We start from the raw sequence: 25080 nt of genomic DNA, 5'->3' as shown, positions 1-25080 counted from the left end.
AGCATCAGACGGCACAGGGCGGCGCCTGGGTGAGCAGCGGGCCTCTGTCCCCCTCTTCGGAGGCCCTTGGATGGGACCTTGCTCTGGAAGGAGCCATGGACCTGTGGCTTTGGGCGCTTTACTTCCTTCCAGGTAAGTGCTCTGGAGAAACACCTTGGACGCCGTTCGAGGACTGAATTGGTCACGTGTAGGGGAGTAGCTGGGTTTCTCTGGCTCAGAAGCGTCTAGATGAATTTAGTTGTAAACCAGTACCTGGGGCAGGATAAGGGTGGGTTAATGGGGAGAGGTGGGTAAAAAGCTATTTTGGCATTTTGCAGCTTGCCTCCTTGCCCGCTAAGGTGTTGACTCTCAAGGCTGAAGGTGTCCCCTCTCCCAGGTGTCAGCCTGTTAATCTGGCTGTTAAAAGCCTCCAGCATTCTCTCTTCTTACCTCTCCTTTCTTTCTTTGGTTCCCTTCTCTCCTGAATTTTCAAAGTTCCAATCGAAGACTCCCTGGCCCATTTGGTAGGTCTGCTTCCCCAGGTAGCTCAAACGGTAAAGAATCTGCCTGCAATACGGGAGATCCAAGTTCCATCCCTGGGTCAGGAAGATCCCCTGGAGAAGGAAATGGCAGCTCACTCCAGTGTTCTCGCCTGGAGAATCCCGTGGACAGAGAAGCCTGATGGGCTGCAGTCCATGGGGTCACAAAGAGTCGGACACGACTGAGTGGCCAACAAACACTTTCAATTCATTTCCAGAGTTTCATACCTTGATTTACAGCCATCTCTCGGGCACCCCCACTTGCACACCTCATCAAGATCAAAAATACAACCGGCCTGACACCAAGCCTTCGTATTTCTCACTGGTCATCACCTAAATCAGCTCTGTCTTCACTATCTGTGATATCAGCTGCAAAATGCCAAAATAGCTTTTTACGCACCTCTCCCCATTAACCCCCAACCAGACTTTGACCCAACTGATGGCCAATTCATGTAGTTTCTAGATTCACACTTACCAGGATAGGAAGAAATGGCAGCCTCTGCTAGAGACAGAACAGAGGAGTGAAAAGGAACCCAGGAGCAGCTTTTAACTACCTCCCTATTTTCCACAAGCTGACAGCCTGTGGCTCCACATCCACCTCACTTCTTCTTGCCTCTGAGCTCAACATCATCCTTCCCAAAGACCTTCCATGCCTCCTACTACCAACTGAACCAAACTCCTGAAATACCAACTCCTTCCTTGGCCTCCGCTTTTACAAGCTGAGCTTATCATTCTCCGCAGGACTTTCCTAACCTCCAGCCAGCACACGTGTGCTGGACTTCCCTGAACGTGTGCTGGACTTCCCTGCCACCACGGCCTTGCTCCTGCTGTTCCTTCTGCCAGGAACACCCTTCCCCTCACCTCCACCACCGATGCAGCCCTTCAAGCCCATCTCGACCTCCACCTCCTTCTCTACACTTTCCAGAGCCCCTCCTTTGGAACCTCAATATTTTATTGATTGGTGGTAATTTTCTTGGGGGTCAGAGTAGTTGTTTATTCATACTTGCTTTCTTTGTGATGGCTGGAGTTTTGAAGAAAGGCAAATGTTTGAGTCAAATGTTGGAAGTCCCTGAAAGCCCAAAGGAATGAAGTTTTAATGAAATAGACTCTGTGACAGGTAGTAGGACATGGGTGAGCACAGTGGATGGTTAACCAAACTTAGGCCTGAGAGGGAAGAGGGTTTGGGTGGATGTGGGAGATGTCTGGAAGTGAAGGGCACCCGAATTGCAGTGCAGCAGTCTGTCCAGAGCAATATGACTCTTCTAGCCAGAAGGGCCCTTACTCTGGGCTTTGTCCTTCTCCACTGGTGCCAGTCCCCATGGGGTGAGGAGTTCAAGACCCAAAAGGACATGCTTACCCCAAGCCCACATCCACACCGCCTCTGCTAGACCTCAAATTCCCTGTCCAAATGACTCTTAATCCACCGTTGACGACTCTGCAACACTACCCTGGGTCTTCTATCCTAGACTTATGTCTTGGCCTGTAAAATGGCTACAGGTGGATGTTTGGGAAGGAGATGGGGTTTATACATGCAAGCTGGGTCATTCACCAAGTATATTCTAGGACTGTTGTGGAGTTGGCAGGAGCTAGGGATGAGAACTGAAGGGAGAGGGGCCAGAAGCTGGAGGCAGAAAACTTGAGGCCATTTTCCCCTGCACAGCATGTGTGAGAATGGACATCCAAGGAGGGCATAAATTTGTCAAGATGTTGGAGAGTCCCAGGGACAGAGGAGCCTGGCGGGCAACAGTCCATGGGGTTGCAAACAGTCAGACACGATTGAACAACTTAACAACAACAACAGTTTACTAGCTTGGTGATTAACTTTAAACTATTCAGACTATGATATTTAGGCCTTATTTGTATTCCTGCCCCAGGTCCTGCAAATTTAGGGGTGGCCCTAGTCCCAGAACCCATCGCATGAGGCACAAACTACAGGCCACATCACTTGGGGCCCCAGGTGGAGGTCCACAGTAAAGCAACACAGTAGGATAGGATGTAGGCTTTCAAGCTGTTTTTACCTTGACCTGTAATAGTAAGAATGCACACACTTGATGCTGTGACATAGTACACAAACACACACCTAAAACTTACCTTAATTCTTTAATATGAGAACGACTCTGGGGCTTCAGCACTTGGATGGATGTTGACGATTTTTTCGGAGATAGGAAGAGCTTGTACAGGAACAGGTTTTGGAGGAGGAATCAAGAGGGTGGTTTTTTTTTCCCCCTTTTACCATTGTAAGTGTGAAATATATCTTAGACGTTTGAGTGAAGTCCAAGTGGAGGGATCCAAAAGGCAAGTCTGGAGCTCAGAGGTACAGACAAGGCTGGAGATCCACGCAGTGATGAGATCTAGACAGAGTTGGCACTAAAAGGCATGGGAGCCCATGGGCTCTTGCAGGGAGACCCAGGGGGACAGAGAGGAGAACAAGCCCAGTGCCAGGCCCTGGGGTGGCCCAAAACTGGTAGAGAAGGAGCCGTACATAAGGAAGGAGGCAAAGAAGTAAGTGAGGAGGAGAAGGAAGTGAACAGATAAGGAGAAGTAAGGAGATGGCAAAGAACAGCCATTGAGAGAGTGACGTCAGGGAAGCTAAGAAAGCATTTCCAGGCAGGAAGGCTCTATCCCACCAAACGCTGCCAAGAGGATGAGAAAAAAAAAAAACACAGAAGGCAAACAAGTGACCGATGTGGCAACAAGGAAAGTTTTGGTGACCTTGATTGGAGCAGTATCAATGGAATATTGGAGACAAAATTCTGACAGACGTAGGTGGAAAAGGAATTAGGAGACGTGGGATTGGATCCAGTGGTTTTGAGAAGGAGAATGGGAGATGGGTGGTTGCAGCTGGCGGGGAGGGGGATGTCGACAAGGGGTCTTCCAATGCGGGCATCATCAGGGCATGTGTGTGAGCCGTGTTAATGCTGGAAGAGAGGAACCACCGAGGCAGGCAGAGAAAGGGGGTGATTGCAGGAGAGAGGCTCTGTAGGAGGTGATGGGATGGACTCAGGATCCAGGGCAAAGGACTGGCTTTTGAGAGAAGACAGATACTCCATTCACAGTGACAGGACCAAGGCAGACAGCAGGCCTGGACACACACAGGTCAGAGTGTGCAGAAGTGGGAAGCCACTTGGGATGTTTCTCATCTTTTTTATTTTTTTAAGAGCCCTGCTCCATCTGATAAACATAAAGCTCTCAGGTCAGCTTCCTTCTTCCAGAGATCCTGCTGTGACTGGAGTCGATAGGGTCCTCATCACTTCTCCTGCCTAGAAAATCACCACCCTGCAGAATCCAGGCTATTCCCAGAGCACAGCCACAGCCAAGGCTTTGGGGCCTAAACCTTATTTTGTATTAAAAAACAAGATTTTTTTCCATGTTCCAAACATATGCTGTGCTGTACTTAATCGCTCAGACATGTCTGACTCTTTGCTACCCCATGGACTGTAGCCTGCCAGGCTCCTCTGTCCATGGGGATTCTCCAGGCAAGAATACTGGAGTGGGTTGAGTGGGTTGCCATGCCCTCCTCCAGGGGATTTTCCCAAACCAGGGATGGAACTCAGGTCTTCCCCATTGCAGGTGGATTCATTACCAGCTGAGCCTCCAGGGAAGCCCAAGAATACTGGAGTGGGTAGCCTATCGCTTCTCCAGGGGATCTTCCCAACCCAGGAATTGAACCAGCGTCTCCTGCATTGCAGTTGGATTCTTTGCCAGCTGAGCTACCTGGGAAGCCCATTTCAAACGTATATTTATATCCAATTACATGTTGAGGGTGACTTTTTATGCCACATAAATCCCTCTCCCCTACCATCACCACTGAAAATCAAATCACCAATTCAGAGATGAATGACACATCACAGCTTCTCTAAAACATCAGTATTAAACAGGATGATTCCTTTGTATCTACTTCTACTCCCCCCTTTCTTCCCTGGAATCATTTGGAAATGTAATCATAAGGCTCAAAATTGCAAAACTTCAAGGGCACCTGGGTTGCTTACCTAAAAGTGCAGATTCATCAGCAGATATACTCACCTGTTCAAAGCAGATACAATCACCTTGCTGAAGGGCAGGACCAGGTCATCTGCATCCTAGCAAGTTCCCCCACAGGAGTCTTATATACACTGTGCCTAAGTTCTAAACCTGGAGGTTGTATCTATCTTTTTTTTTTTCTATTTTGGAAGTTTGCTTGTGGTTAGAAGCTATTATGAACTCCAAGGAGAGTAGAATCTGGTCATTTTCACCTTGCCCATTAATGCTTCCCTGGGACCAGAGTTCAGCGTACCCAGCAGCTTTCCTTGTGCTTCATCCATCCAAAGTTTGCACACTAAGGATGTCCCAGTCAGTGCTGGTGGCTGTTACAAAGTGTCATAGATCGCGTGGCTTCCATAATAGATACTTATTTCTCACAGTTCAGGAAACTAGAAGCCCTAGATCAGGGTGTTGGTTTCTGCAAGGGCCCTCTTCCTGGTTTGCAGAAGGCTACTATCTCCATCTGTGTTCATGTGGTCTCCTGTGTAAATAGAGAGAATACAGACACTGATCTCATTTTGAGGGCTGCAGCCTCATAACCTCATCTAACCCTACCTACCTCCAAAGGCCCCACTCTATAACACAGGAGCTTCAACACACGAGTTTTGGGCAGTACAAATGTACAGTCTGTAACATAGGATCTGCGCAAGCCAGAGGGTGACCAGCAGTACCCCACTGAATAGAGAGAGGCCACTGGAGGTGTCTGCATGCGTCATGACCCCTCTCTGCTCTATCTTGCCTCTGCCCATTGTACAGCGCCTCACCCCTGAGAAAGCAGCTCGCATGCTCTTTTCTGGCTGAGCTGATCTGAAAACATTTGCATGCTCACTCTCAGGTGCCAGGCTTTGCAAACAGGTGTGTGTGGTCCCTCTGGACCTACGGGGCATTCCGCCAGCCCCTTGGTTGGGTCTTTGCCTTTTGAACAGGTCGCCCTTCTGTTGGCATGTTCCAGTCACGGGGCTGCCTCCCTCATCTCAGTTTCCATGGTGTCTAAAGCAGAGGTGGGTGATTCGCATGAGGGCTTTCACATCCGCTCACACGTGTCTGGCAGTGCCCTCTGCTTCTCCCTGCTGTGCTAACCAGCTGCACATCCAGATACTAACGAACTCCTGCGAACACTCCCCTGCTAGCCCTTCTCTAGCCTCCTCCACCCTGTCCCATGCTCTCACGGTTGTTTCCTCCTCTCTCCGGATATCCCCATCCTTCCCTCCCCCCAGAATGTCCTCCTCAGTGCATCTAAAAGCCTGCAGCCCCACTTCTTCCCCTGACTCCTCGGAGCGATTCTAAATGTGTGCTCTGCAGATGAATTTTGGGAAGCTTGTGAACACCCTTCCCCTCCTCATGAACATGCTGTGTCCTCTCTCCTCTCTTAGGCTTTATGGGGCCAATTCTCACTGTCAGAAAGGTTTCTCCTCCACCCCAGTCCCCCCGGCCTCACCCCAACACACACACTTCATCCTCTGCATCATCTTCCCAGAAATATACGGACCCTTGTTGGACCCACTTAGTTGAAAATCATACCCTCTTCTCCAGCTTAGCCCCGCCTTCTCTCCACCTTGCATAAGCTTATTGATGCCAGCGACTCAGGAGCTACACCTTTCACTCCTCCCTGCTCCACACCAGCCCCAAGGCACAAACAAGATGTGCACACACTCAAACACACTCCTGTTTCCCTCTGTATTCCCTCCTTCGGTGAGGATGACCATCATTCTCTTAGCCCTCCATAGCCAATCCTTGAGGCCACAGCTTACATAGCCCTTCTCCCAGAAAGCCTTTCTCAAATTCCCCTCCGTGGCAGCCTGGATCAGGCACTCCACTTGCTGCTTCCAAGGAGCCCTGTGTATCCACACCATGGGATTTATTACACTTTGCTGTAGTGGCCATTGATTTGTATCACTAAATAAGTGACTCATTCTATGAGGGAGGAATGGCAGCTAGCTTGTCACATGAACGTGATTCAATAGATACCTGTTAATGATTGAATTAAAAAAAAAAAACTGGAGGTGAAAGAGTTATTTTGGTGGGATGGATCCAAGTGAAACAAAACTAGACAGGAAAACCTGTTGCCGTAAATTTCACCACGCCTCCCGGCAGCACACTGAAATCACTAAGGGGCCACATGCTGGTTGTGGGGGGCGGTTCACCGTGGCATCCCCCCCTGGAGTGGGGTGGACATTTTGACTAGATTCTCAGGAGGTTGGTGTCTGGGTCCATAGAGGTTCAGGTGTGATGATAAGGCGGAGGGCTACATGAAGGCTTGGGCTAGCTAGAGACTGAGCCTTGGGACGGACATGGAGCTGGACCAAGGAGCTTAACAGGGTTGAGGATGGAAAGAGGCTGTGGGTGCAGCTAGGGCTAGACATGAGGGAGGTACAGGGCTGCTCATGGGGATGGAGCTGGATGCAGGGATGAGTATGAGGCTGCACTGGGGCCCAGGTTGGAAACAGGGCTGTGTTGGGGACATGGCTGGTGATGGGGCTTCCTCTCACTAACTCTGTCTCCCTGCAGTAGTCGGAGCCCCAAAGGTCCTTCCAGAAGTAAAGATGGAGGGAATGCTGGGAGGATCCATTACCATTGAGTGCCCACTTCCTGAAACGTATGTGAGGATATATCTGTGCCGGACCATTGACAAGTCTGGAAGATGCACCACCGTGGTGTCCAGCAGCAAATTTGTCAGGGAGGAATTCAAGCACCGAGTCACGCTGGAGCAGTATCCGGACAGGAATCTGTTCCTGGTGGAGATGACAGCGCTGACCAAGAATGACAGTGGGGTCTATGCCTGTGGGGTGGGCCTGAACACAGACCGAGGCAAGACCCAGCAGATTACCCTGACTGTTCACAGCGGTAGGTGCCCCACTCGATGGAGGCTCAGGACCCCCAGGAACCGTTGCCCCTTGGGAAGGCGGGGACAAGCATGGGGCCGCAGCGGCCCCCACACCCTAACACTGCTGCCATACCAGCTAGTCCAGTGGAAACTGGGATCCATGGCGCTGTAACCTCATAGAGTCATTGAACTTCATGATCCACCAAATTTTCTATCCAAGCCATGAGAAAGGACAGGATCGGTGCGCCCCCGGGTGGTACCGTGCCCACCTTTCCCGGGTCACAAGCCAAGTGGGGGGTGGGCTTGAAATTGAGGAGAGGCTCTGAGACTGGAGGAAACTGGAAGCAAAAGGAGATAAGCAGCCCCATAACTGCCCCGTCAGAAATATCAGGGATAAATATAAAGGAAAGACAATCATTTTTCAAGCCACAGTTGATGGCCAAATTTGTTGCTTTATACGATCCTTTCCTTATTGCTCCAGATCCCCTCCTTTCTCCCTTCTTTCTCCACTGACTTCCTCAGACATACACAGTACTCATTCCCAATGGACTCTGATCTTGCAGAGAATGCCCACTGCGTTAGGGAGAAAGAGGATTTTTTCCTCAGGGAAGACCCCAGCCCAGTTACTTTTCTGCTTCTCTCGTGGGCACCATGTCCTCATCCCTTTATTGCCATCTACCCTGGCTGAGTCAGCCTCGACTCACACCAGCAGTCCCTCCCCGGGCCTCAGGCTGTTGCTGGAGAACCACCAATGGACTTCTCTTGCCTTTGGTAGTTTACGAGCCATCCTGGGAAGAGGAGCCGATGCCTGAGCCTCCCGCATGGTTTAATAGATTTCTACAAATGCACATGCCTCCTTGGTTCCAGATGCCTCCACATGCCAGTTCTTTAGAATTCATGTCCAAAGGTCAGTTCCCCGAAGCTAGGGCTGGGAAGTGGGGGAAATTCTATGTTGTTGTGAAAGCGGATGAGGGGATATGTGTTCAGTTCATGCAGTGGTTGGGAGAGCAGAGCTGAGTCTCACGTGTGTATTTCCCTGTCTTGGAAGAGGGAACCTCCTTGAGATCTGCATTCCAAGACTTTCAAGCCCATCCCTCAGCCACTTGGCACTAGTTGCAGTACTTACACATCACCACCAGGTGGGGCCGCGCACAATGAAGTTTATGCTCCATTCACAAAATCTAGCCCTTCTATGAATGACTAGGAAACCAAGACTGGGCAGACAGTTCCCAGCCAGAAGTCCTCTTGCCTTCTGCTCCCCATGTGGCTATCTTCCATTTGATGGCATACAGTAATTTAACAGCTCTATTTTGAGACAATAAGATTAATAATAATTATACTAATGATACTTTAACACTTCTATCACTTTTCTGTCTTGAATGCATTTTGACATACAATGTTTCCATCATATCCTCGCATGTTCCCTGAGAGGCAGACATATTAATTGAATATTGTTACACTAGAGGACTCTGCTGGCTCTTGAGAGGGGGATAATGTCACTGAGCTCATTATATACCCAAGGTTGTGACTTACAGGTGTGGAATGGGGGAGAATAAACAAACACATAGATATAATACAAGTCAGGGCGGGAACTGAACTACAGTCGAGGTTTTCTCCATGGTTAAGAGGAGGGAAAGCTCTTCTGCCTGGGAAGTCAGGGAAGACTTCCTGTAGGAAATGGAGTTTGAAGCAAATATAGACAGAAGGGACTAGGTGTAGACGGCCTGTTCAGAAGGCATTTCAGGCAATGTGGATTGCAAGAACACAGGCAGTCTACCTAAAAGGAAGAAATGTATTCAGGAAAGAAATGGTTGACCCAAGGCTACAGGAGACTAGAGTGTGGATATGGAAGGTCACTTTGTCCTGCTCTGTCCTGCAGTAACCACACCAGCTCAAAGGACCGAGTCTCCTCAAGCACACCAGGCTTCCCCCAACCCCTCAGTCACCCACCGCCCCCGAGTTTCCAGGGCATCTTCGGTAGCAACTGCTGAGCCCACCATCTTTCTGCAATCCATCACAACCTCAAAAACCTCAGCTCAGGAGGGGCTTCTCAGGCTCCAGACGGCCAGCTATAACCAGCAAACCAGGCTTCACAGACAGAGGTAAGATGCCTCCACCATCCAGGATGGGCTAAAGCTGGTCAAAGGAGACTAGAGTTAGGAGATCCACCGAAATCTCCCTAAAATGTCTACCAACAGAGACACTTCTTGGCTTTGTCTCTAGAAGTCACTGTGAAATATAGCATAGATATATTTATTATAGCTATACTAATGTTATAGCTATAACATTAACTCATCAGTCCTATTAACAAGTACATACATGAATGCTCCAGGAGGAGATCTTGTAGAGACGAGACAAAGATCTTTCAGTCATTCAACATTTATGCAAATCTGTTTTGACGCTGCTGCTGCTGCTAAGTCACTTCAGTCGTGTCCGACTCTGTGTAACCCCATAGACGGAAGCCCACCAGGCTTCCCCATCCCTGGAATTCTCCAGGCAAGAATACTGGAGTGGGTTGCCATTTCCTTCTCCAATGCATGAAAGTGAAAAGTGAAAGTGAAGTTGCTCAGTCCTGTCCGACTCTTAGCGACCCCATGGACCGCAGCCCACCAGGCTCCTCCGTCCATGGGATTTTCCAGGCAAGAGTACTGGAGTGAGGTGCCATTGCCTTCCAGAGTTATATTATTACAATCATTGATCATATATCAAACTATACATTTGATCCACTGCTTCAAGTCTAGTCACCATTTCCGTTGAAGGCTCAGTCATATACTTGGTAATACAACAAATAATAATCTTGTGAAACAAGCAAAATACAAATGGTATAGTTAATAACATAGTCGAATTAAAAGTAAATATTTTATCCATGAGCCTCCCACACCAGTTTCTTTTTTTTTTTTAAGATTGTCAAGACTACGGAATGGGTCACTGAGAGCAGAAATCTGATTTTTCATGTGGTTCAAATGTGTTACATTAAAGGATTTATCAGGTTCAAAAATACAGCATTCAGTTTGAATTAGAGCACAGATATCTCCCTGAGATGCTGTAAGGTGTCAAGGGTCTTGCAGTTGTGTGGCACTGCCTTTCTCATCATAGAGATCTCAGAATTCAACAGGCTAGTAGCCCGGTTACTATCATTTAAAGCTTATGAAAGTTGTCAAGACTTAGATATGGTCAATTACATCCTCCAACCCCATTGAAGGCACACACACACACACACACACACACACACACACACACACACACACGCTAAATGGTCATACTAATAGAATACAGATCTTTGACCCATTGGGATCATACCAATGGTAGACTGGTTGGGGTTACTTGTAATTTGTTAACATGTATGACCTTAAACTCATGGGAATCCCAGGCTACACCTTCGTATCATCCCTGTAGATGTCAAGGCCATAAATTAGTGCCACAAATCTACTGAGTTCCATACCAATCACTTTCTCTAAAGGTTATAACAGGCATAGTTCATAAAGCACCCAGCCTTGTCTCATAATTACCAGGTTGATCATTTTTGGTATGATTTAACCATTCCCAACATAGAGGAGACTTTAAACTTAAATGACCATCAGTCAGTTCAGTTCAGTCACTCAGTCATGTCCGACTCTTTGCGACCCCATGAATCGCAGCACGCCAGGCCTCCCTGTCCATCACCAACTCCCGGAGTTCACTTAAACTCACGTCCATCGAGTCCGTGATGCCATCCAGCCATCTCATCCTCGGTCGTCCCCTTCTCCTCCTGCCCCCAATCCCTCCCAGCATCAGAGTCTTTTCCAATGAGACAACTCTTCGCATGAGGTGGCCAAAGGACTGGAGTTTCAGCTTTAGCATCATTCCTTCCAAAGAAATCCCAGGGTTGATCTCCTTCAGAATGGACTGGTTGGATCTCCTTGCAGTCCAAGGGACTCTCAAGAGCCTTCTCCAACACCACAGTTCTAAAGCATCAATTCTTCGGCACTCAGCCTTCTTCACAGTCCGACTCTCACATCCATACATGACCACTTAGGAAAACCATAGCCTTGACTAGACGGACTTTAGTCGGCATAGTAATGTCTCTGCTTTTGAATATGCTATCTAGGTTGGTCATAACTTTTCTTCCAAGGCGTAGGCGTCTCTTAATTTCATGGCTGCAGTCACCATCTGCAGTGATTTTGGAGGCCCCCCAAAATAAAGTCTGACACTGTTTCCACTGTTTCCCCATCTATTTCCCATGAAGTGATGGGACTGGATGCCATGATCTTCGCTTTCTGAATGTTGAGCTTTAAGCCAACTTTTTCACTCTCCTCTTTCACTTTCATCAAGAGGCTTTTAGCTCCTCTTCACTTTCTGCCATAAGGGTGGTGTCATCTGCATATCTGAGGTTCTTGATATTTCTCCCGGCAATCTTGATTCCAGCTTGTGCTTCTTCCAGTCCAGCGTTTCTCATGATGTACTCTGCATGTAAGTTAGCCTGGTGTTAGCCATGTAGATCCTCCCCATAATTGTAGGAGTTTTTCTTTTAATAGATGAGAAGTTATTTTTTTATTGAGACTTAGCTCATCACTCCGATTGAGTTTAAATGACCCTAAGAGAAAACTTAAATCTATGGCCAGCCTCAGAGCAGGTATTTTTAATTGGCCAGGTGAGAGGATCCCATGTAGAATTATTATGAATAGACAGAACAGGACCGAACACTCATCTAAAACAAATTTCCTAAGGGGTATCCAATAAGAGCCCTAAAGAACAGAAATCCACCAAGGTAACCCAGAAGTAATAGGCACGGGTAATTGTCCACAACCCAACAATTGGATTGAGTTTTAAACTAGCATAGAATCATGCTATCATAGATGGCTCTGAGAAACTGCTTCTGTTTTGACAGGGAAGAACTAAATGAATATAAAATTAGCTACTAAACCATCAATAATTTAAAAATTACTTTTGCATGTTTCCTTTTACTTTTTCAACGTGGCTACTAGGAAATTTTAAGTTACGTATCCGGCTCTGACTACATTTCTGTTGGCCTGCTCTCAACTAATGGATGGGGTGCAGCCCAGGAAAGTGCCTCTATTGACCACTAGGAGGCAGCATTAGAACAGATTCCAAAGGAAACCAGTAATACCTGCGAATTATTTTTTGCCAAAGCAAATAGAAGGGGCTTCCCAGGTGGTTCAGTGGTAAAGAACTGGCCAGCCAATGTAGGAGACAGGAGATGTAGGTTCTATTCCTGAGTCAGGAAGATCCCCTGGAGGAGAAAACGGGAACCTGCTCCAGTATTCTTGCCTGGAAAATCCCATGGACAGAGGTGCCTGGTAGGCTACAGTCCGCAGGGCTGCAAAGAGTCAGACTCAACTGAGCAGTTAGGCACACACACAAGCAAAGGCAAACGTGAGCAAAGAAAGGCATTTCTGACACCATTTGGGTCTTACAATTAGGAAATTGAGCCCACGAGAGCAAAGTGGTTACAAACAGAACCAGGACTTCTGATTCCTAGTCTATTAAACCATAACAGCCTACTAGTGGAGAAGAATTCAATTAACTCAACCAACATGTTTTTAAATCCCCACTACATGCCAGGCATTGTGCTATGTCCTGAAGATGTAGAAAAGTTTAAAAATGTGTGATATCTAGGTGTTATTTTACTAATACTAGTCTTGACTGTGAAAAGTGTTGTAACTGGTGTGAACTGAGGAAGTGCTGACAGAGAAAAAGTTGATTCTAGTTCACCACGACTGGCGAAGAAAATGAGGACTTATGTAATGGATAAGGAAAGTAAGATTTCAACATGTAGAGAAAATGGAGGGAAGACCTTCTAGGCAAAGGGAGCACCATCTTCTCTTCCATAGTTATCAGAAACTAACTCATCTAAAATCTGCAATCATCTTGTGAAGAAACTGAGGTGGAGAGAGCTGAAAGTGGAACTGACCTTTGTTGATTGCTGCTTGGGTCAGCTACATTAAGGTCTTTATAGCCCCTCTTTTATTTCATCTTTAAACTGTTCCGTGAAACAGGTTTTACTGTAACCATTTAATGGGAAATGAGGCTCAGAGAAGTTAGGAAACTGATTCAAGATCACACAGCCAGGAAAAAGCTAAACTTGAAATTTAATCCAGGTTTCCTGACTCCATAGACAGGCCCTTTTGTGACAGGGGTGGGGTTGGGGGAGGGGGGGGGGGGGTGAGAATTCTGTTATCCAAGGGACAAACCTGTGAACCGCCTTCAAAAGCTGGCCCTTGGGGTGCTGCCTTAAGTCCCCCTCCGTTCCTGACCTCTCCTTCCTCTTCCCGCTCCTCCCCTGCTCAGAGGCTCCAACCAGGACCCGGGTGCTGCGTCTGGGATGGAAGACCAAGGTGTCTTCGTCCTGATCCCCACCATCCTGGGTCTCATACTGTTGGCGCTTCTGGGGCTGCTGGCGAAAAGGATCGTTCGAAGACGGAAAGGTGAGTGGGTCGGGCCCAGTGACAGCGCGCCCAGAGCACCCAACTCCCTCTGATCCCCCAGGGACACTCAGGACCTTTGGATGAGCAGACTGAGTTTGGGGGAACTTGGGATGGGGTTCGGCTGTCTGGACACGGGGACGGTGAGGAGCGCGGCCCGAACTTGAAGTGGAGGGATCCGAGCCACTTCCGAGCGAGCGGAGCACCCTCAGGTCCGACGCTCCCAAACAGCGGGGAGGGGGCCGTCTTCAGTCTTCTGTAAGACTGGGCGAGTGCGGGCCTCTGACACCCTCCTTCCTTTTTCTGTCCCTGCGGCTTGGTTGATAAGCTCTCTCCAGGCGGGTCCGCCGACTGGCCGTGAGGATGCCCACGGTGGACGCCTCCCAGCGGGCCCGGTCCCAGCGGCCGCGCGTGTCCCGGCGGCCACGCACGCCGAGCAATATCTACAGCGCCTGCCCGCGGCGGCCCCGCGGCGTGGACGCGGCTGGTGAGCCTGCGGGCAGGAGGGAGGAGGGCAGGGCTGGGCGTGCGGGCAGGCGTGGGGGGAGAAGGTGGGCTTGTGCGGGCGCGAGGCGGGTCTGGGGGGGGCGGGCGAGGGGGGTTGGGGGGGGTGGAGCTGGAGGAGTCGGGAGGGCTGTGGGGGACGAGGCGGGGTGGGGGGCGGGACTGGAGGGGTGGGGGTCCTGGGGGACGAGGCGGAGGCGGGGGCGGGGGCGGGGCTGGCGCGCGAGCTGGAGCCCAAGAAACTGCGGCTTCATTTTCTAGATAAAGAAATGGAGGTTCAAAGAAAGGCAGTGAATTGCTTATTTGAGTGAATTTGTCCTTTGCTTTATGTTTTATGTCAAAAAGACCTTCTTGGTTTCCTAGTCATTGATAGAAGCGCTAGATTTTGCGAATGGAGCATAAACTTCATTATGCGCGGCAGCGGGGTGGGGTGGGGGTGGCAGCGGGGTGGGGTGGGGGTGGCAGCGGGGTGGGGTGGGGGGTGGCAGCGGGGTGGGGTGGGGGTGGCAGCGGGGTGGGGTGGGGGTGGCAGCGGGGGGGGGGTGGGAGCGGGGTGGGGTGGCGGGCAGTTGGAGCGGGGTGGGGTGGGGGAGGAGGGGGCCGGGCCGGGGCCGGCGCGCGAGCTGGAGCCGCAGAAACCGCGCGGCGCAGAGCGCGAGCCGGGAGACCCGCACCTCCAGGACTGCGGCGGACGGCCCGGCAGGGCCCACCGCCCGGGGGCTTCCCGCAGAGCTGGGGGGCGGGGCTGGGCCCTGGGCCCCGCCCTCATGCCGCCCTCCCCGTCTCCGTCAGGTGGAGGGTCGGCACCGCCCCCAGGCCCCGGAGCTCCCGCAGCCTCCGCCCCGCCGCAGGTAAGCCCCGCCCGCCGCGGGTAAGCCCCGCCCCGCCTCTGATTGGCAGCTGCGGCTCGAAAGGGCGGCCCCAGACCTGGGCGTGGCCCCGCGCGCCCTAGGCGGAGCTTCGGCTTCGTGGGAGGGCGCGGGCTTTCCCAGCCTCTGCGGGTCCCTGCCTTGGGAAGTGAGTATCCATTTCCTCCTCGGACGGTGCCCGTAGACGGCTACCCAACAATTGTGGTAGACTTAGTTACCTGGCTTCTGGCCAAGCATTTCTCACGGGATAAATGAGAGCTTAAGTAGAGGATGCTAGATGTCGACTGTACAAATACGAGAAGGGCTTTCTTGTGTAAGAGATTCAGTTTCCAGTAGGTCTTAAGAGGGTAGAAGTTACCCGTTTCATCTGAGGAAGTACTTTCTAGTAAGCCCTCTAAGATGAGAGGAGGTTGTTTACTGGAGGCAGTTAAGCCTGGCCTAGGGAGTCGGTGACACGACTGAGTGACCTCACTTTCACTTTTCACTTTCATGCATTGGAGAAGGAAATGGCAGCCCGCTCCAGTATTCTTGCCTGGGGAATCCCAGGGACGGGGGATCCTGGTGGGTTGCCGTCTCTGGGGTCGCACAGAGTCGGACACGACTGAAGCGACTTAGCAGCAGCAGCAGCAGGGAGTTGGTGATGGACAGGGAGGCCTGGCGTGCTGCGATTCATGGGGTCGCAAAAAGTCGGACACGACTGAGCGACTGAACTGAACTGAACTGAGGGAGAAGGAAATGGCACCCAACTCCAGTACTCCTGCCTGGAGAATCCCAGGGACGGGGGAGCCTGGTGGGCTGCCGTCTATGGGGTCACACAGAGTCGGACACGACTGAAGCGACTTAGCAGCAGCAGCAGGGAGAAGACAATGGCACCTCACTCCAGTACTCTTGCCTGGAAAATCCCATGGACGGAGGAGCCTGGTAGGCTGCAGTCCATGGGGTCGCTGAGGGTTGGACATGACTGAGCGACTTCACTTTCGCTTTTCACTTTCACGCATTGGAGAAGGAAATGGCAACCCACTCCAGTGTTCTTGCCTAGAGAAGCCCAGGGACGGGGGAGCCTGGTGGGCTGCCGTCTATGGGGTCGCATAGAGTCGGACATGACTGAAGTGACTTAGCAGCTGCAGCAGAGACACAGATGGACTTCCCTGGTGGCTCAGCTGGTAAAAAATCTGCCTTCAATGTGGAAGACCTGGGTTCAGTCCCTCGGCTGGGAAGATCCCCTGGAGAAGGGAAAGGCTACCCACTCCAGTATTCTGGCCTAGAGAATTCCATAGACTGTACAGATAAGATTCAACACTTTGAGTGAGAAAGACTCCTCTTGAAATCTAGATGTGGAGTAGGGAAGTCATTTTCTCTCTCCCTCTCTCTCTCTCTCTCTCTCTCTCTCTCTCTCTCTCTCTCTCTCGTCTTTCTATTGATGGCCACTGGCGGGTGTATGAAAAAATGTTAAACTATTCATCCTTCATTGTCTTCCCCAATTAAGAAGAGAACATTTTATTCTCTAAAGCATCCACAGTAGCAGAAATATTATTGCTTCCAGAACCAGGAAAACTAAGTGTGGCAAATGTCCCTGATTTAATTAGGGTGTAGGCTAAGCTGCTGCAGCAAACGCTAAACCCCAGGGCTCACAAGATGGAAGCCTGTTTTCCTCAAAAGTGAAGACAGGGAGCCAGGAGGAGGTGGCCTGAGCCATGGGGTCATCCGGGGCCTCAGAGGCCTTCTGACTCTTGCTCCACCATCCCCTGGAGTCTTGCCTCATCCGTGTTGATGCTCAATCACTAGCACCATGTATGCATCCCAGCACATGAGAGGGAGAAAGAGAATGTTGCTTTTTTAAGACCAGGAGCCTGAAGTTTCACACTGGGCACAGTTTAATCACATGGTCACACCTGTGTTCAAGGGACGCTGAAAACTATCCCTGTGCGTCTTGCTTAAAAGGGGGAGAGTGATGCCTGGGAACAGGCAACAGCTCTGTCCCCATCAGGCCCAGCTTCTGGAGCTTGCCCTTGCTGAGCCCTGCTGGAGGAGTTCTCAGTAGCGTAGGTAGGCCCAGCAGTGCCCATCCACTCTACCCTTTGTTGTTCAGTCACTAAGTCATATCTGACTCTTTGTGACCCTATGGACTGCAGCATGTCAGTCTTCCCTGTCCTTCACTATCTCCCGGAGTTTGCTCAAACTCATATCCATTTGAGCCCTTTTCTCTGAAACTGTTCTGTGACCGCACATGTGGGCCTGTCAGTTCAGTTCAGTTCAGTTCAGTCGCTCAGTCGTGCCTGACTCTTGCGACCCCATGAATCACAGCACACCAGGCCTCCCTGTCCATCACCAACTCCCGGAGTTCACTCAAACTCACATCCATTGAGTCAGTGATGCCATCCAGCCATCTCATCCTCTGTCGCCCCCTTCTCCTCCTGCCCCCAATCCCTCCCAGCATCAGAGTCTTTTCCAATGAGTCAACTCTTCGCATGAGGTGGCCAAAGTACTGAAGTTTCAGCTTTAGCATCAGTCCTTCCAAAAGAAATCCCAGGGCTGATCTTCAGAATGGACTGGTTGGATCTCCTTGCAGTCCAAGGGACTCTCAAGAGTCTTCTCCAACACCACAGTTCAAAAGCATCAATTCTTCAGCGCTCAGCTTTCTTCACAGTCCAACTTTCACATCCATATATGACCACTGGAAAAACCATAGCCTTGACTAGACGGACCTTTGTTGGCAAAGTAATGTCTCTGCTTTTGAATATGCTATCTAGGTGCCTGTACCTTGCTTAAATTTTACCCTTCCTCCCTGCTTGAAAGTCGTACTCCTGCTATCAGGGATAAAAAAAATCTTGATGAAACAAATTCACAACAAAGTGCCTATGATAAATGACTTGAGTATTTTAAGCCTTCACAGGGAGCGACTTTTTTAAAATGGTTAAGCCAGATCAGTCTCAAATGATGAACCGTAACAGGCAGTGGGAGATACATTTTTGAAGCAAGCTGCTGCCCAATTCCTCTCTGGTAAAGTACAGAAAGGAACAGGTCCTTTCAGTGAGCGCTTACTCAGTGCCTGCTCTGTTCAGGGGGCTGAATTTCTAGTTCTCAGTAGTTGTGTCAAAAATATGTGACTCTCCCTGCTGCAGCCTTCCTGGGTGGATGTCACAATAGTTATGCCATGCTGGGGTCATGGCATAGCCCTGCCCTCCGAGAACTGATCCATCCCAAAGGCAGATGATCCTGAAGTTTCTTTCCGGGGAAGTGGAGTTCTACACAGCCTGCTACCTTCCTCCCCTTCAACCGCCCACTCCTTCCTGGAATGTACTGTCCCATCACGTCACAGCCTCTCCAGGAAATGAAAGGCCTATGGAGGTGCAGAGGATGATTCATCCTCCTTCTGAATAATTCCCTGAGAAGATGCATATTTATCCCACAAATCACATCATCTAATCCAGAGGGGAAACTCCTCTGGTGGATGGTTCTCCTCCAGACCCATGCTTAGTCACATGATTTTTGTCTGAGCCCCATTTAAAACACTTCCTGCCGTATTAGATCAAAGTGTTTTCTAGTTATGTAGAGCATGAGGCACCACCCTGAAAATCCCCAGGGCTGAGCCACCTGATGGAGCTCAACCACCTCTGCGTTTTGCCTTCTGGAGGACAGCAACCCCCACCCCACCATTGCCCACTGTGGATACTATAGTCACCCTACCCAAACCCAGGGATGCTTCTTTGGTTGTTTCTAGGTACCTGAAATTCCCTGGCTCCCTGTCCCATCTCTGAAGATCGACTGTGAATATGTAAGCTTCTGCCACCCAACTGCTGCCCAGGTGGAGGACACTGATTCCAATGACTACGTCAATGTTGCCTGCCTGACTCACCTCTCCAGCTGTGCCCCTGGGCCCAGACCTTGGTGTCAATGAGTCTTGTCTGTCTGCTGGTTACCAACACCCACTCCATCTGTTTCAGAAGCCTCGTTACCTCCCCACCTCAAGTCTCGTCCCTGCCTGTTTGCCCCGAGCACTGATCAGCCCCCGGTGGTTTTCACGTGGCCTCTGGGAATGCAGAGCATTTGCCCTGTTGCCACCTGCCTCCTCTCCAAACCATGTGACAGGCTATGGTCTTGCAGAGTCTTTTTGATCACAGGGTCCTTACTCCCCTGGCTCTAGACCACATGGCCTTGGGCTGGAGTGGAGGCATAGCTGTTGCTTTGAAAGCTTGAGTTCCCCACCAGCAGAAGGTACCTGGACTGCCCTGTGAAGACACGCTTCAGCCCTGAGCTAGGAAGGGACCTTGGTATGAAATACCCCTGGCAACCTCTTTGCCCCAGTCTTAGGGCTAGCACTTACTAGTTATCTTCTGTTTGTCTGGAGTCCTATGGTGATGGCAGTTTATTTGGATGTGATGAAGGGTTGTAAATTTTCAGAACCATCCTTGTTAGTGACACACGTGGATAACCTCTTTAGGTCTTCCTCCCTTGATCCACGTAAGTACCCCGACTCCAGCATTTTCTCTCTTTGAGAAATAGACTAGTTTTTGTTATCTATTTATCCTTCTTCTATAGCCTAGTACTATCTTAGCTGTGGTCTATTTGACCTATCCAAAGCCATTACAACTGTCTGCTTTCAGAAATACACTCTGTTCCAGTCCGAGTGGCTTATGGCCAGGTGGGAAAGGACAGTGATCTGGGATTCCTGGAGGGCCCATTGATCTGCAAGAGCACTGACATCATGGAAGAAGAGATAGCCCACATCCTACATGTATTCGACCTCCTAAGTGTTCTGAAGGAGGGCAGAGTTAGGCAGGCATTGTATCTTTGGATTGAAATCAACGACAAAGTTCAGCAAGAGCTGGAGACGAGAGAATGCCCAGTCTTGCTTTTAAGAAGAAGGCCTTTCCCAGACACACAACTCAGCCTCACAGCGCACTGGCCCAGTGCTAGAAAGCAGAGGCTACCGAGGTGCCTGCCTTATGAGCAGGGAGTGCCCTCACAGGTGGGACTGTGTCCAGGCATGAGGACAGCAGCCGCAATGTCAGCTTGACTCCGGCCCCCCAGGCGGGCGACAAAGGGAGATGAGCGGGATCCGAAAGCGCACCGGAGGGGTGGGGCTGGCGGCAGCAGGCGGGAAGGGCGGACCGAGAGGCAGCGCTAAGGGGGCATCTGCTTTGTGCTGGGCACCGGCACCGTCTCTGCTCTGTCTTTCCTCATTTACATGTCCAACCAGCGCTCTCACCTCACCCAGTGCTCTGTTCCTGCAGATGTCGTGACCATGTGATTTCCATGCCCTTAGACTCAACCCCATATCCCAGCATCCCTCATTGTTCCTCAGCAATTCAAAGACAGGTTTTAAAAAATCCAATTTATTAAGCATTTCCTGAACATTCCCATCCACTAACCCCACAGAGTCGCGAGGATTGTGGGGGAAAACAGAGAAACAGGGGCACCGTCCTTGGTGCTCTCGTAGAGGTTTCAGTCTGACAAATAAATATGGCATCAGTTAAAACACTGATGGGAATTAAATAGAGTTGTAATAAATACAGGCATCTGCTTTGTAGATTACTCACAGCATCCAAGGGAACCTTCCATGACTGTTGTTGCGATCACTTAAAGAATGAACTCGTAAGCTTGGGCCAAGAACAGGACCCATGGTCAAGGGTGTGAAGTGCCCAGAGGACATCACGGGAAGGGACCCTCGTCTGAAATGATGCAGAGAAAAAGGAGGGTATCCTGGTCTAGGCCGTCAGAGCTGGTTGAATTTCTCCATCCATCTCAAGAGAATGTCCATTTCTCCAAAGGCTTTGGTCACAGCTGCTTCTCTGTCCAACTAAAGGGAAAGGAAAGTTGAAGCCCTGCCACGTTAGCCACAGGAACAGGTTTCCTTCTGACCCCTGAACCGGGTATGACTGTAATCGTGGGCTGTGACCCCTTTAGGATGGCCTCTGACAAAGTCCCCACCCATCACTTCTCTATGTGTGGTGTCTGCTTGGGAGGCAAGGACAGATGGGTTGGTGAGTGGCTGCAGATAAGGGGCAAGGGAAAAGCATCGTGAGTCCCTGACAATAAGCATCAGAATCCCTGTGCAGGGTGGATTCCATCCACCTGAGACCGCTGTGCAGATGAGGAAACTGAGACCTGGGTGGTCCCTTTCCTAGTATGTTATTGCTCTTCACCAGTTGTTTATAAACTGGTATATCTGTTCCTCAAAAAATGATCAAAATTGGATTGTCTTGGGGAGGGAGCTGGGGATGAAACTGAAATTTTCTTTGTTTTCTTAATTTAGGAAGAGACAACATAATTCCCATAATTCTTTTTCACAAACTCGACCCTTTGACCATCTTGGAAAATACTGCAGATGTGTGTTGGGTTGGGGATTCTCCCTTCTTTCTCCCTCACTTTTGACTCACCAATTGCCCACCTCAGATCCCCATAAAGCTCTCATTTTGGAATGTCCTTGGCAGTGAAATCATCTTGTAGGGAAATAGAATAGCTTTTTAACTTGAAAACTGGCAGAAAAATTGGCCATGTCCTTTGCAGTGTTAAAGTATATGGTAACTAATGCAGCTCTAGTATGGCTGTGCTCCTGCTAAGTCACGTGGCTTAAGGGCAAGCTGGATGGAGTCCCCTACATTGAATTCTCCATCAGGCACCCTCGTGCGATAGTTCAGACGGGCAACTCTCAGTTCCCGGCCTTGATTACCTGTTTAAATGCTCGGTAGAACAGCAAAAATCGCCTGCGTGCACTCTCACGGGTAGAAAACATCTTTTCCTGCTGGATAACAGAAAAAGAAAATTGTGCCAAGTGTCAGGTAGGAGCAGAGGTGCCTTCTCCCACTCTTTCCTCGTAATGCCAGAGGGACTCCTAAGGCCTAAGAGGGCAGCTCCAAATCTCCCATCCCCAAGGCAGCCAATGCTGACCTCCCACTGTGCAGCAGAGACTGCCTCCTTTCATACTCACAGTAGTCTTGCCAGGTAGGGGTGATTATCAGCACTTTGTAGATAAGAAAACCAAAGCCCAAAGCGATTGACCACTTTTGGGGTTTTGTTTTGGTTTTGTTTTGTTTTGGTCTCCCAATTTCTCTCTCAAAGGCATTTCAAATAAATATGATTGATTATTTGAAAAAAAAAAGAGAGAGAGAGATTGACCACTTTGCAAATGGACACCCAGTCTGTTAGACACAGACCTGGCCTTAACCCAGCACTGCCCGTGTCCAGAGCCTGTGCCTTGTTCCATGACACCTGCCGCTCCGCATCACGGAATGAAAGCCAGGGCCAGATAAGGGAAGAGGAGTCTTCTGAAAACACAGCATCTCCTGTGGACCTCCGTCCCAGCTTTGTTCTACTCACACTGGCTTGCAGTTTTGACACGATGACAAAGAAGTTGTTGGCCAGAGTAGAGAATGACTTCAGGATCCCGAATTCAACAGCCTTGTCATGGTAGTTTTTGAAGACGGTGTTCACGTAGAACCTCAGCAGGGCGTGGAGGAGGTGGCAGCTCTCAGTCTCCTGGTGGGTGGCAGGGTCACTGCCAAGCCCAGGCCTCTGCCCACTCTGACCCCAATGAACCACACACGTGGCGCACAAGGCAGGATAAGCACAGTGGAGGCAGGGCTCCTCCAGGAGATGGGGCTCTGAAGCGCTGGATTTTAAAGGGCCTTCGGACATCTTTGTTTGACCAGAGGACCCAGAGGCCTAGAAAGGAAGGGCTCATCCGGGGTCCCACAGCCAGTCAGTGGCAGGCCCAGGCCTGGCGCCCAAGACTTCCGCCTCCCATGTGGTTAGATTTCTTTCTTCTCCAGCCCATGGCCTCTCTAATAGCTCTGGGCAGTGATGGGCCTTGAAAAGCACCACCTCTTGGTTAGCTGAGCTTTGCCAGGGAAAAGGTTTAGAAGGAGAAATGAAGAGAGAGACAACTAGTGTCTGTGAATGTAGGAATTGCACCCTGGGCCCCCGAGGCGCCACAGAGGGGAGCTCGGCATCCCTCAGGAGTCAGAGCTTGGTGGTTTGTGCTCACTTCCTAGACGGGTGAGAAGAAAGTGGGGGCATGGAAGAGGCCCAAGCAGAAGGCTCTGGGCCAATGAGAGCAGAAGAGAAATCCAGATTGATGGAGACTGGCTAAATGGAAACAGATGTTTACAAGCCTCAATCCCTGCCCTCTCCTCAGGGCCTATATTCGCATACCCTGGATGTTCCTCCTCTGGCTCACCACTCAGCCCTGACCTGTGCAGGCTCAGCCCAGGACAGAAGTGAAGTCTTCTATAAGTCTCCCCTGGAGCACCCCACAGCCTCACCCGCAGGAGACCAGCCACCCAGAGGAGACAGCACCCTTCCCCCGCCTCTGATTACCGAGACGTTCTGCAGAACCTCTTTCCGCAGCAGCCGGACACTCGTGATGTTATCCTGAGCTTGCTTGGGGAACAGAAAGGACAGATGTCTCCAGGTTGGAGGTCAGCATAGAAGCCAACCTTGCAAATACATGCTGCTTGCCCAGACCCTTCAGTCTATCTAATCTGTGCAACCTCAGAGGCCACAGGGGGACCCAGGGAGGGCCATGCTGAGCTGGTCCCTGGGGGGGAGGTACAAGGCTCCAGCTCCAGAAAATCACGAATCCTGGCCTCCCAGGGGCAGATGGAATCCTAGATGTTCTTAAGAGCTTTGATGAAGGACTTGTTTGATTCCTTTGGTCACTTGAAGCATGAAGAAATATGCCCATTTTGTTTAAGAACCGCTAGGAGCAAAATGTTACCTCCATCTTCCACGGAGAGTCGGGGAGGCTGTACCTCGAGGCTTCCCCTGCAGCCCACCACTTCTTGGGTTTCCAGCCAAAGAATCCTTGAGAGAAGGAGCTTTAAAGCTCCTTTGTCCTACCTCCTCATTGTGCAAATAAGAAAACTGATAGGGTAGGAGTCGGGGGAGGCTGCTGTATGGATTGCTTTCAAGGTCAAGATCACACAGAGGTGTCCTGTCCCAGTCCAGCACTCTCCTCTCTCCCCAGACGGCCTTGTCAAGCTCCTTCATTCTGCTTGCATCTGGATTGTCCTTTAAGGAGTACGTGTCACAGGATGCATTAACCGTTCTTTCCCAACTCAGAATTAAACATTCTTTCAATCTTGAATCAAGGCCTCAGCAGGTGGGAACAAACTAGGAGGAGCTAGCAAAGCAGCAGGTGAAAACTCTGGTGGGTCTCAAAGGATTCCCCATGACTTCCCATGGGTGAAGGCTTATGTAACCCTGGGACAGAGATGAAGCTCAAATGAATCAGGCTTCCTTCTTTATTCCTCGTGGGCTGTGTTTCTTTTCCTATGGACTGGCCACATCTTTCTGAGCCTCAGTTTTCTCAAGTGCAGAAGGAAATGTGGACCCACGATATCTCTGACTTCACTAAGCTCCTAGGTAGGAACAAGATTAGCAAGCTGCAAAGGGCTCCATAATCGTCAAATATTTTCCTCTGCCCAGAATCACCTCCCTCCACGGCTGGGTCCAGAACAACACTTCACTCACCACGATGTCCTTCATGGCCCAGAAGGCCTGCCACAGTTTCTGGAGAACTATGCCATCTACCTGGCAGGGCCCAAACTGGAACTCTTGGCCCCAGACCCACAGCCCCGGGCTCCAGAGAAGCAGCATCAGACTCAGGCAGGGAAGAGCAGCCACGTACATGGAAGAGCCCATCTGTAGCAAGAAGGTCCAGGAGGATCCTGCTGGGGGAAGGGAGCACCCCTCTGAGGGAGCATCCTGCTGGGGGAAGGGGAGCACCCCTGTGACAGAGCACCCTGCTGGGGAAGGGAGCACCCCTGTGACGGAGCATCCTGCTGGGGGAAGGGAGCACCCCTGTGACTGTGACGGAGCATCCTGCTGGGAGAAGGGGGCACCCCTGTGATGGAGCATCCTGCTGGGGGAAGGGAGCACCCCTGTGACGGAGCATCCTGCTGGGGGAAGGGGGCACTCCT

The 25080-nt window shown here is 50.4% G+C and overlaps 2 protein-coding genes across 4 annotated transcripts; one reads left to right on the top strand and one right to left on the bottom strand.

Annotated features, from left to right (window-relative positions):
* Positions 1–20692, top strand: FCMR (Fc mu receptor). 3 transcript variants are annotated; one of them, XM_027976242.2, is made up of 8 exons: positions 1–132; positions 7047–7382; positions 8138–8269; positions 9242–9464; positions 13651–13787; positions 14113–14271; positions 15081–15139; positions 18879–20692. In XM_027976242.2, exons 1-8 carry the CDS (start codon positions 96–98, stop codon positions 19053–19055), a joined length of 1260 nt encoding a protein of 419 aa, XP_027832043.2. In that variant the 5' UTR covers positions 1–95; the 3' UTR covers positions 19056–20692. The 3 variants fall into 3 exon arrangements, with proteins under 3 accessions (XP_027832043.2, XP_042112951.1, XP_060251999.1); XM_042257017.1 differs by lacking the exon at positions 8138–8269; XM_060396016.1 differs by lacking the exons at positions 7047–7382; positions 8138–8269.
* On the bottom strand, positions 20502–24831 carry IL24 (interleukin 24). The gene is made up of 5 exons (XM_015099143.4): positions 24632–24831; positions 23477–23539; positions 22478–22636; positions 21831–21902; positions 20502–20957 (listed from the first exon to the last, which is right to left on the bottom strand). Exons 1-5 carry the CDS (start codon positions 24800–24802, stop codon positions 20874–20876), a joined length of 549 nt encoding a protein of 182 aa, XP_014954629.3. The 5' UTR covers positions 24803–24831; the 3' UTR covers positions 20502–20873.
* Positions 24832–25080: the final 249 nt, after the last annotated feature.

Source organism: Ovis aries, chromosome 12 (assembly GCF_016772045.2).
Source record: "Ovis aries strain OAR_USU_Benz2616 breed Rambouillet chromosome 12, ARS-UI_Ramb_v3.0, whole genome shotgun sequence".
Lineage (NCBI taxonomy): Eukaryota > Metazoa > Chordata > Mammalia > Artiodactyla > Bovidae > Ovis > Ovis aries.
Note: the sequence above shows the minus strand (reverse complement) of the source record. Positions and strands in the feature narration are given on the sequence as shown.